A 12,670-nucleotide genomic window follows, 5' to 3' on the forward strand; every position below is an offset into this window, starting at 1 on the left:
TCAGAATGACAAGTGCACTTTAAACCTCTCCTTCCTTCACATCTTAACAATTGTTAGTCTGTTATTCCGTTATAGCAATGTAATTAACTTTTTGGATTGTTATTAAATAAGATAAAACTTTTTCAGAAGTCCAGAACAGCTCACTTGGTTGTGCACCTAGCTTTCCATAGACTTGCCATAAAAGAAAAGAGTGCTTGTATGTACCTGCAAGTGGCTCTTCCCCATCTTTCCTTCCCCAATGCACTTTCAATTAGTGAGGGTCTTCACCGTGGTAAACCAACATATCTAAAATTGATGGTATAATGATTATGGCATGAATGTATATTGCTGGAATACCTGACATATGACAAACACGTATGGTGGATGTTGGGCGAGCGTGTATGACGCATACAAGAATTTGTTAATTTCTGACAGATCACTGGTTTACGTTTCTTCACACGACTAAAAAAGAGAAAAATATAAAGTAATGAAGAAAAGCTTTAAAAAATGGAAAAAAAACATACAACTTTGTATCACTTCTTTTCCCAAAACTAAATAAAAAAAATATAAACAAATATGTATTGTTGATATCCCCACATCCACAAAAGTCCAGTGAATCAAAGTATAAAATTATTTAACCCTAAAACTTCACTTTATGTAACTGCAAACTTGTGAATCCTCACATCATGAACGCTGCGAGGATTCTCCGGTATCGGTGCCGGGAAGCAAGCGTGTGATATGCATACTCCCAGCCACAATCCGACTAGATGGGTGCAATCTCGCTACATGCAAGTGTATTGAGCGATGCCGGAAGCAGTCTAGTCTGATTGTGGCCGGAAGTATGCATATCACATGCTTGAGGTCACATGACCAGTTCCCGGCGCTGATATTGGAGAATCCCTGAAGCACACAGTGCTTGCGATGTGAGAATTCACAAGTCTGTAGTCACATAGAGTGACTGAAGACTTGTAGTTTTAGACTAGACAACCCCTTAAGATCTATGGGCAGCACATAAATCTCCCCGAGAATCTGCCTCTAGAGCGTATTTTATATGAAAGAGGGCATCACCAGTGTGAGACATGTAGATCAGGAGAGCAGACTGTCAGCCACTACTGGTAACGCCTCCTTTCATGTAAAATAAGCTCTGAAAGCAGATTCTCGGAGATCTATATCCGACCCATAGATCTTTACAGGTAATTTGTATGTAAGAAAAGTATGTATATCTCTGGAATAAGACATCAGTTAGCAGATATCAAGGTATCAGTGTCAACTTTCTATGACTTGTGTGCCCAATATAGACGGCTTGATCCTACTGATATGCCCTTTAATCGTACTGACCTTGGTAACCATATTGTCTGGTCATTTCTACTGCTCATTGAACAAAACTCAAAATACATTGGTGGAATTGCATTTTTTGTCAGCATTTCACCCCACTTAGATTTTTTTTTGTTTTCAGTACATTATATGGTTAAGTGAATGGTGTCACTTAAAACTACGATTTGATCTGCAAAACATAATCTCTCACTTGGCTATACCGACTAAGAAATGACATAGTTATGACTGCTGGAAGAAGGGTAAAAGAAGACAGAAACACAAAAATAAACGTGACCGCATATTAAAAATCCTCTCTGTTAATGGGACACTAAATGTAAACCTTACCCAAATCTTCTTTTGTAAGGGTCAGCATTTATGCCCTAATAGTACGTGCAAATGTTGTGTCTGTGCTGTGGATTTTGTCTGAAGCAACCACTTCCAGGTGACTGGATCAGATTTCCACTGTATATTTCTCATCTTGCATAGTAAAAAACATACACCAGTAAATAAAAACACCATGCACAAGTATCATGTAGAGTACAATTTTAGGAAGGCTTAATTAGAAATGCAAAGAAGCAATATAAATGGTTAAAAACACTTAAAGGGGTTTATCTAATTTTTCCAAATAGGTAAAATCGCCAAAACAAACAACTTTACAATTTACCACTTATTAAAAATCCTGTATAATATCAAGAATGCAGGGATTTTTAATTACATGGTTTACTTATCATTGCCTAGGTTACCAGCCTCATTTGCTGTCCAGCAGTGTCCAATCTCCTAGGAGGAGTGCAGCGCTTTCAAGCTCTTTGCTATGCAGCTTGCAAGTGCTGCTCAGAAACTGGGCCTTATTGCTGGATCTAGCCAGTCTTAGTTCCCCTGCGCTTCTCCGATGATGCAGAGGCAAAGCTACCTGAAGAGATGAAGATAGAAATTGCTCAATCCTCTCTAACCCCTTCACATGTAATGTAATAGTATGTCCCATAGTTTCATAGTTTTTAAGGTTGAAGGTAGATGTAAGTCTATTGAGTTCGACCTATAGCCTGATATGCTGGTCTAGTGGAAGGCAAAACCCCTATAAAGCAGATGCTGATTGCCCCATGTTAGGGGAAAAATCCTTCCTGACTCCACATACGGCAGACTAGTTACCCAGATCAACGTCTCATCACAGAATCTGGTGCCCATAAACTGTAGTAGTATATGTATCAAGAAAGGTATCTAGGCCCTCTTGAACTTTTGTAGTGACATCATGTGGCAGAGTTCGATAGTTTACTGCTCGCACAGTAAAGAATCCATAATCTCATTGCTCGCACAGTGAAGAATTGCCTTCTGCGATTATTAATAAACCTTCTTAACTCGAGATGTAAAGGATGCTCCTTGCCCCTGTTGCGGCCCAGGTGTAAAAAGATCATTAGACAGATCTCTGTACTCTCCCCTCATACACTTGTACATTGTAATAAGATCACTCCTAAACCTTTGTTTTTTCCAAACTGAATAACCAGAAGTCTAATATCCTATCTTGGTTGGAGCAAGATCAGGAGCTGAGCCCGCACCATACCCTGGAGGTGTCGGCTGAGATAGACAGCTAGCATCTTCCTCTAATGGCTTAGACCAGAGCTACCTTTGATCGCTGATATTTAACCACTTAATTACCACTATCAATCACCCCATGGCTGTCATTTTACTTCTCCTGTGAACATAAATTTATCTATGTACAGCAATACAATATTATTGCAGGATATAGAAGATAGAATCAAACGGTCAGGTTGAAGTCCCCTAAGTGGACTAAAAACAATAAAAGTTTTCAAAAATATGTATAAAAGTATATGAAACATTAATTAATCCCTTTTTTCCCCATTTAATAGTAATAAAATAATTAATATTTACTATTGCAATGTTCGTAAATGTACAATCTACCAAAATATAAAATTAGTTAACCCATATGGTAAATACTGTAAAGAGAAAAATAGATGAAACTGTCAAAATAATTATTTTTTTTAGCTGCATCTCCCGAAACATTGCAGTAAAAAGTGATCAAAGCATCATACAGTATGTACCACAAAATAGTATCAATAAAAACCTCAGCTTGCTGCACAAAAATGCCCTAACACAGGTTTACCGACAGAAAAAGAAAATGGTTATGAATCTCCAAAAATGGCAACACAACACATTTTTCTTTAAAAACTAAATAAAAACAATGGCAGAATCATGTTTTTTTTCACCCATTTTATTGTATTGTAAAGTTAAGGTTATTCAAAACTATAACTCCCACAAAAAAGCAAGTCCTATGTCATTAGAAAAATAAAAACTTATGGATCAGGAAAAAAAGGTAAAGGCAAAAAACAACATTGCCCAATTATGAAGTGATTAAAAATGTGCTGTACCCAACTCTCAAACCAACTCTACTTGGTATGTGGCCAGCACTACACCCTACCTCCTGAAAGCAAGGGTTCCTTCCAGGGCTGTTGAGTCGGTAAGCCAAACCTCCAATTCCTCAATTTCCCCGACTCCACGACTCCTTAGCTTCACTACTGAGCGTGTACATAAAGTGCAGCACAGATTCATCTCAACTAAAAGCCGAGATCCTTAGATCAGGAACAGAACAGACATTTCAGAACTTTCCCAAGTTCTTATGAAAAAATATTCAGCACATCCTGCATTGTACTGTTGAACCCAATTTAATATACAGTGGGTACGGAAAGTATTCAGACCCCTTTAAATTTTTCACTTTCTTTCATTGCAGCCAATTGATAAATTCTAAAAAGTTCATTTTTTTCTCATTAAAGTACACTCTACACACCATCTTGACTGAAAAAAAACAGAAATGTAGAAATTTTTGTAAATTTATTAAAAATGAAAAACTGAAATATCACATGGTCATAAGTATTCAGACCCTTTGCTCAGTATTGAGTAGAAGCATTCTTTTGAGCTAGTACAGCCATGAGTCGTCTTGGGAATGATTCAACAAGTTTTTCACACCTGGATTTGGGGATCCTCTGCCATGCGTCCTTGCAGATCCTCTCCAGTTCCGTCAGGTTGGATAGTGAACGTTGGTGGACAGCCATTTTCAGGTCTCTCCAGAGATGCTCAATTGGGTTTAGGTCAGGGCTCTGGCTGGGCCAGTCAAGAATGGTCACAGAGTTGTTCCGAAGACACTCCTTTGTTATTTTAGCTGTGTGCTTAGGGTCATTGTCTTGTTGGAAGGTAAACCTTCGGCCAAGTCTGAGGTCCAGAGCACTCTGGAAGAGGGTTTTCATCCAGGATATCTCTGTACTTGGCCGTATTCATGTTTCCTTCAATTGCAACCAGTCGTCCTGTCCCTGCAGCTGAAAAACACCCCCATAGCATGATGGTGCCACCACCATGGTTCACTGTTGGGATTGTATTGGGCCGGTGATGAGCAGTGCCTGGTTTTCTCCACACATACCTCTTAGGCTATGTGCCCACGATGCAGAAATGAAGCAGAGAATTTCTGCAGCATTTCTGCATCTCCCTGGCAGAAAAAAACGCATGCAGATTGTGCATGCGTTTTTCCTGCGAAATACATGCGGATTCACATACAGATTCACATGCGTTTCCGCATGCAGATTGGCAAGCGCTTTCCAGGCGATTAGCATCACTTGGAAAGTGCTTGACAACTAGGTCACACTATATAAATCCATGCAAACGGCATGGATTTATATAGTGTGACCGTAAAACAATGCTTAAAATAAAGCTATACTCACCCCCGATGCCCCGGCGTGTGCTGCAGCTCTTTCCTGCGGTCACATGACTGTGACGTCAGCGAAGGTCCTTCAGTGCTGCCGGCATGCAGAGAGAGCCGTCGGAAAGGTGAATATAAACTTTATTTGTTATTTTATTCTTTTTTCACAGGTACAATGGTACCCAGGTCTGGAGGAGAGTCTTCTCTCCTCCAGACTTGGGTACCATCCGCACATTGAAACGCATATAATCCGCGTGTACAAATGTACTGACACGGATTATATGCGTCTCAATGCAAGTCAATGGCGGCGCTTCCGCTGCGTGTCCGCAAAATTAATGAACATGCTGCGGATTTTTGAGCGCTGCGGAAAAATCCACAGCATGTGCATTGACATTGCGGAATGCCATTGAGGACCATGTGGTGCGGATTACCAAGCGTTTTTGATGCGTTTCCGCTGCGGAAATTCTGCAGCGGAAACGCATGAAAAACGCATCGTGGGCACGCAGCCTTAGAATTATCACCAAAAAGCTCTATCTTCATCTCTTCAGACCAGAGAATCTTATTTCTCATAGTCTGGGAGTCCTTCATGGGTTTTTGAGCAAACTCTATGTGGGATTTCATATGTCTTGCACTGAGGAGAGGCTTCCGTCGGGCCACTCTGCCATAAAGACCCGACTGGTGTAGGGCTGCAGTGATAGTTGACTTTGTGGAACTTTCTCCCATCTCCCTACTGCATCTCTGGAGCTCAGCCACCGTGATCTTGGGGTTCTTCTTTACCTCTCTCACCAAGGCTCTTCTCCCACGATTGCTCAGTTTGGCTGGACAGCCAGGTCTAGGAAGACTTCTGGTGGTCCAAAACTTCTTCCATTTAAGGATTATGGAGGCCACTGTGCTCTTAGGAACCTTGAGTAATGCAGAAATTCTTTTGTAACCTTGGCCAGATCTGTGCCTTGACACAGTTCTGTCTCTGAGCTCCTTGGGCAGTTCCTTTGAGCTCATGATTCTCATTTGGTCTGACATGCACTGTGAGCTGTGAGGTCTTATATAGACAGGTGTGTGCCTTTCCAAATCAAGTCCTATCTGTTTAATTAAACACAGCTGGACTCCAATGAAGGAGTAAAACCATCTCAAGGAGGATCACAAGGAAATGGACAGCATGTGACTTAAATATAAGTGTCTGAGCAAAGGGTCTGAATACTTATGACCATGTGATATTTCAGTTTTTCTTTTTTAATACATTTGCAAAAATTTCCACATTTCTGTTTTTTTTCAGTCAAGATGGGGTGCAGAGTGTACTTTAATGAGAAAAAAAATGAACTTTTTAGAATTTACCAAATGGCTGCAATGAAACAAAGAGTGAAAAATTTAAAGGGGTCTGAATGCTTTCCGGACCCACTGTATTTTAGGAGTCAGTCGGTCCATTTTATACCAATTTCTGTTCCTACTACACGACTGTCTCCACAGAACTGTTCCTACTTAGTACAGATGATACTTAACATGGAGCTTAAAGTGCAATTGTATAATGTTAGAAAGTATATGAATGTAATACAGCTAGTAGCATAGCGATTACAAGAATCATGTGAGATCCTACATCAGCAATTAAGTGTCATAGTGCAAGGTTTAAATACCATATGAGACCAAAAATAGCTAGGCGATCGATCTGTAGGTTCCCTACGTGTATCACTTGCCATATGTGGCTCCCTCAGGGGTAACGTAGTGTGGCTCCAGTGTCTTAAATAACCACATCACAATGATTGAAAAACATATCGCCTGTATGATGGAGGCATGGACATCAGCATCACTTTATTACATACACATATGTTCAGCATTAGTTACTCTCGTAATACTAGAGTCCTCAATGCAGAGCAAGTCTCTTACATAAACTACTCAGCAATTTCTCATACAAGCACAGAAGACAGCTCACCAGTGAGTATCTTAGCACTGACGCACCTCAGTCTCCATTGCTTTTTGACATCCATTTTGTAATTGCAGCAAATGTGACATCTTTATATATTCATGTTAGCGGCTCCATGGGTGTAAAAATGTCAAAGTAGAGTGAGTGTAAAGGAACTTGTCATGTCCAGAAACACTATATACCTGCAGATATGCCGTGAAGCTGCAGGTAAATAGCGTCAGTCATGTCTGCCTGCCTTACTTGGGCAGCGGCTAGAGGGAGAATATGATCTTCTTTCCGCCCAGCAGCCACTCACTTCCTGTCATTGGGGCAGTTCAGGGAGCAGTTACAGTCACTATTCACTACACAGCGTGCTGCTCTAATCACTCCCGGACAGTTTCACTGACAGCCAGCTCATCAGTGTTTGTCAATCAAGTTTTGGAGAGTGATCACTGCCGGGCTATGATTGTAACCGCTCCCTACACCACCCGATGACAACAGGGAGGATATAAGATCATTTTCTCCCTGTAACTGCTGCACCACTAAAGCAGCCAGTCAGGATTTTAATGTTATTTAACTACTAACTTATCTCATATCTGCAGGTAAATAGCATTTCTCAACATGACAGGTTTCCTTTTATCATTTCTATAGCTCATAAATATACAGCAATATATATATATATATATATATATATATATAAATAAATAAATATATTTAACCCCTTCACGAATTTGCTTTTCTGGTACGTCCAATGTCAGTTCCCTCTCTTTGATGCCGGTTGTGTTATTCAGCCATTATTTTCCCCTAACAGTAGCAAATTGAGCTCAGCTCCACTAGCTGTTAACTATTTAATTGCCTCTATCCATCTCTGACAGTGGCATTTACAGTGCATAGCCCGGGGAGACTGCTGTTTCATGCGCCCATGGCTCCCCCCCACGCAGCAATCATGGAGTGTTGATGGGTTGTTATGGCAGCCACGGAACTGCTGTTCGCCCCTGTGCCTGCCATTACAGTGCCACGTTGAAGACTAGTCTGTGGCTGGGCTTCATAGGAGACTATTATGTTTGCTAAATAAAGCAATATCAGGGCATTTCAGTATATAGTATAAGCGATCGAATGATCGCAGTTTAAAGTCCCCTAAAAGACACAGTAAAAATACATATAGAAATGTTAGAATCTCCACCGTTTTCCCCTTTGAGAAAAGAAATAATAAGAAAAATATACATGAAATTGCCATGCCCAGAAAAGTCTGATCTATTAAAATAATTAATTAACCTGATTGATAAACACTATAAAGAAGAAAAAGAGTTTTTTTGATTGCTTCAACACCGCTACAAAATGCAATAGAAAGCTATGAAAGCATTATATGTACACCAAGCCGCTATCACTAAATCTGAAAGCTCACCGTTCACAAAATATCCCTTACACAGCTCCATCAACAGAAAAATGACAACATTAAAAGTCTCAGAAAATGGCGACACAAGCGAACTATTTTTTTTTTTTTTTTTAAACAATGTCTGAAATTTTTTTTCACCACTTTAAAAATAAATAAATAAATGCAAATTTGGTATCACCATAATCAAACTAACCTGGAGAGTAATACTACCAGGTCATTTTTTACTGCGAATGAATGCCATAAAAAGAAAACTAAAAAAATTATTGCAGAATGCGGAGAAGTGGGTAGAGGGATTTCCCAATTTTGCCTCTTTTTGGATTTTGTTCCCCATTTTCCAGTACATTGAATGGTATATTGAATTGTGTCATTCAAAAGAACAACTCATCCCACAAAAAACACGCCGTAATGTGGACCTGTAGATCGAGGAATTAAAAAAAGGTTATGGCTGCTCTTGAAAGAGGGAGAGAAAGAAGCAAAAGGGCAAAAACGGAAAGTCTTTGGGTTTTGAAGGGGTTTAATTCCTACAGCCTTTCAGCTATACTTTGGTATCCCTACAAGTTCTTAAAGGCATATCCTCACCATGAACCGTTATGGTATATCACTAGAATATGTAAGTACATTGTTTTCAAGGGAGTTCTGGTATGAGAGACCTTTTTCCATCCAGGGAATGTGGGGACTAAGTTCTCTGACTAGAAGCATCACAGTTAGCATTTATGCCCCCCAGTCTAAGGATTGGTGGTGTCCCTTAAATCTATCAGTAAATTATGGCATATCCTACCTATGCTGCATTATTTAATTTAATGGGAAAACTGCTTTGAATGTGATAGTGGTTTATGGAATTACTTGTTTAACATTTTTATTAAAATAAAAGTATTGTTGGATACAGTCTGCGCGATGGTATTGGTGACACCTTATTTTTAACAGACCATTATTAGTCATTTTATTACATTTTTATTCTCTAATCATTCATGAAAAAACAATCCAAATTCCAGAGAGGAGACTTCTACATATTGTATCTTTATTACCACAATCTAAAATATGTTTTATTCTCTTTCTTCCCCAAAAAAGATGATGAATTGATTATCGAGAGCCAACGCAGCACTGAAAAGTTTAACCTAAGAAATATTCCTTCAAAAAACAAAGTGAAAATCCAGTACAACATGAAAACCAGTGGATACTGCCAAAGATTAGTGCGGTGGCCGGTGAGTCAGAAGGAAGACCTTACACAGAGACATTACAGGCCAGGTATTTCCAGGGAGCTTGAGAGGACCTTCAACTGCACTGAATGTGGAAAGAGATTTTTAAGAGTAAGCGATCTTAGGCTTCATCAAGGAACCCACAAAATGAAAATGAAACAGTACGACGGCTCTATGGTTCAGTTCAGACCCCAGCAAAGAGTTGAATCCAGTCTAAAACTTCCTGTGGATGACAAGTTTCCTCACTCCATCTCCATCAAAAATGTATCTGTAGCAAAGTCTTTAACGTGCGTCGTGTACGGGAAGAATGTCCTCCCCGGCGCACCGATCATGCAAACACATAAGACGTTTGCTAGGGAGAGACGATTTATATGTCGGTTTTGCGGAAAGCGGTTCCAGAATAACAGTAATCTTATCGGGCATGAGAGAATACACACGGGAGAGAAGCCTTTTGAATGCCCAGAGTGTGGCAAGAGCTTCAGCCAGAAGGCAAATCTTACTACTCACCAGAGGCTGCACACCGGAGAACGGCCCTTTGTATGCCTAACCTGCGGTAAAGGCTTTGCGCAAAAGATAAACCTTTTAACACATGAGCAAACCCATACGAAAAAGAGAAAGAAGATAGACGGCAAGCTGGTCCTAATAAACTAATCCAATATCTCACATCAGGTTCTCGTTGACGAAAGATCGGCCGGGATAACCGTGAAGTGCCTGGGAATCACTTATTCCTGTTCACTAAGTCTACTTATTTTTAAATGCACACTACACAGTTTTTGTTGTCGACTCGCAGGCTAATTTTACTGTTTAATCTAGTTTGTTTGGACTAGTATTTTTTTGACAGGTGCTACTCCAAGAAGATAAGATAGATACAAAAGAAAGTACCTCAAAACATGAGAAGTATTTTAGAGATTTCTAGAATACGAATCATTTGCTCCAATGTTTTTTCTAGCCTTATGTTATAAGAAAATATATATAAATGTTGTAACTAATTTGTATATAACAGTTGAGTTATATAGAGCTCAGTGTCAGGGCTGGAAATCTTGACCATTTCTTCACTAGTAATTTTTCAGGGGTTAAAAAAAAGACTTTCTGTATATATACAACAGTATATTCTCCTCCTCCAACCTCACCCTCCAAACTACAAAACCTCAATGATACATTCTTTTTTTTTTTTTTTTTTAGTTTTCCAGTATGGTCATTGTGTTGTTTGATCATGGGGGGGGGGGGGAACGAAGATTGCCTCTATTTTTAAAAACAAATGACTGCAACTTCTAGATTTGGTCAGGGAAATGTTTTTGTTCTGTTATTTATTACATAGTATATCTTTTGGTGCACAACGCTCCATCAGGTCTTTTGGTAACAGGTTTGACCTTATACACTAAACATCCTGCTAAGCGGTATTCTATACCCTCCAGCCATAAGTTATAGTGCAGTAGTTCTCCTCATCTGTGCTTCTATGTAGGCAATGTTCAAAGATGTTTCGTAAACCTCCATGTTTTAATGGTGTGGGTTATTTTTATTTCTTTTTGTGGGGGTTATTTTTGTCAATTAAGACTACAAGAATTTCCGGGATTGAAGACCATGAAATGTTTGAATCTGCTTTTTTTTTCGGGAGAGGGTAGAGCAGAGAGTGAATTTCTTACCTTTATACTACTGTGTCCTGATTGTTATAATTGTTGAGGATTTTGATTTGCTCTGCATTTTTTGGCTCTTTGAATTATTCAGCTATCCTTGTAATGTGGACTATATATTTAAGAAGTAAAATTCAGTTTTAATTAAAGGGTTTTTGTTGGGAATATACATATCTACAGATGTGGCCAAATGTTTTGAGACTGACCCAAATTTTGGTTGGCACATCGTTTTCTGCTTCAGTGTTTTAGGTCTTTTAGCAGCATTTCATACGTTTTTACACTTTTATTGATAAGTACATCAAGTTTATGTAAAGACTCAATATTTACAGTGTCGTCCCTGATTTTTCAAGGCATCTGCCATTCGCCCTGACAGCTGGATATCAGCTTCTGGGCCAAATACTGACCAATGTTAGCCCATTCCTGTGTAAACAGTTCTTGGAGTTTATACCAGTTTCTCTGTTTTTGTTTGTCCTCCTGCTTATTGAAGATTGACGACAGGTTCTCATTGGGACTGAGATCGGGGGAGTTTCCTGGCCATGGACCCAAAATGTCAATGTTTTGTTCACCCATCTACTTTTGCCTTGTGACATGGATTGTTCATCACCAAATTGCTCCTGGTTCGTTGAGAGAAGTTGCTCTTGGAGGATGATTACATCCCATTCTTCATAGCAGTGTTTTTAGACAAAATTGTGAGTAAGCCCCCATACATGAATGGTGTTGGTATGCTGTACTGTTGGCAGACACATGAGTCATGGTAGCGCTCACCATTCATTCTCCGGAAATCATTCTTCCAGATATTCTACACAGTCTGATGGGGGCTTTATCGGAGAAAATAACTTTACCCCAGTTCTCTGCAGTCTAATTTCTGTACATTTCTGGAGAATATCGGTCTGTCTTTAATGTATTTCTTGGAGAGAAGTTACGCTGCCCTTTTTTTACACCAGCCTCCAAAAAACCTTCACTTCATGTGCGTGCAGATGCACCGAGACCAGCCTGCTGCCATTCCTGAGCAATCCCGTAGTTGAATCCTCTGCCCTGGCACTTGCTGGACTTTCTTGGGTGGTGTGAAACCTTCTTCACAGCAGTTGAACTTCTCTATTTGAAGTTCTTGATAATCTGATAAATTATTGATTTAGGGTTTAATCTTAGAAACCCCAAAATATCCTTTTGATGTCATGCAATGATGACTGCACAGATTTCCTTGGCGGAAACAATGGTTAATAGAAGAAGACAATGTTTTTCACCAGCCCTGTTTTAAAGCAACCCGTCTGCTCTTATCTCTCTGTCATGCTGATTGAATTATATTCACTGTCTTCTCCTCATTGACACTTTTTCTTGAGCTAAAGTGATGATCAATGAAATGATGTAAGCAGGTCATTTTGTGGCAGGGCTGAAATATAATGGAAATGGGGATTTTGTGTAAGTTAAATTTCATGGCATGGGATGCCTTTACAATCTTTTTACAAATCATCTGATCACTCTTCCTTACAATCTAGAGTTAATGCTAATTTCCACTATAAAAACTGAAGCCGCAAACTTTATGAAAACTAAAATTGTGTC

At 39.5% G+C, this 12,670-nt stretch overlaps 1 protein-coding gene across 1 annotated transcript in view; it reads left to right on the forward strand.

Annotated features, from left to right (window-relative positions):
* The window catches only part of LOC141193156 (uncharacterized), a 50,824-nt gene extending 39,283 nt beyond the window's left edge, over positions 1-11,541 (forward strand). The window contains exon 10 of the mRNA XM_073662089.1: positions 9,352-11,541. Coding sequence (XP_073518190.1) covers positions 9,352-10,130 — 779 coding nt within the window. The 3' untranslated portion in view covers positions 10,131-11,541. The remainder of the gene's footprint in view (positions 1-9,351) is intronic.
* Positions 11,542-12,670: the final 1,129 nt, after the last annotated feature.

The sequence above is a fragment of the Phyllobates terribilis genome, unplaced genomic scaffold (genome assembly GCF_046119375.1).
Source record: "Phyllobates terribilis strain yellow unplaced genomic scaffold, ASM4611937v1 Scaffold_65__1_contigs__length_7625178, whole genome shotgun sequence".
NCBI lineage: Eukaryota > Metazoa > Chordata > Amphibia > Anura > Dendrobatidae > Phyllobates > Phyllobates terribilis.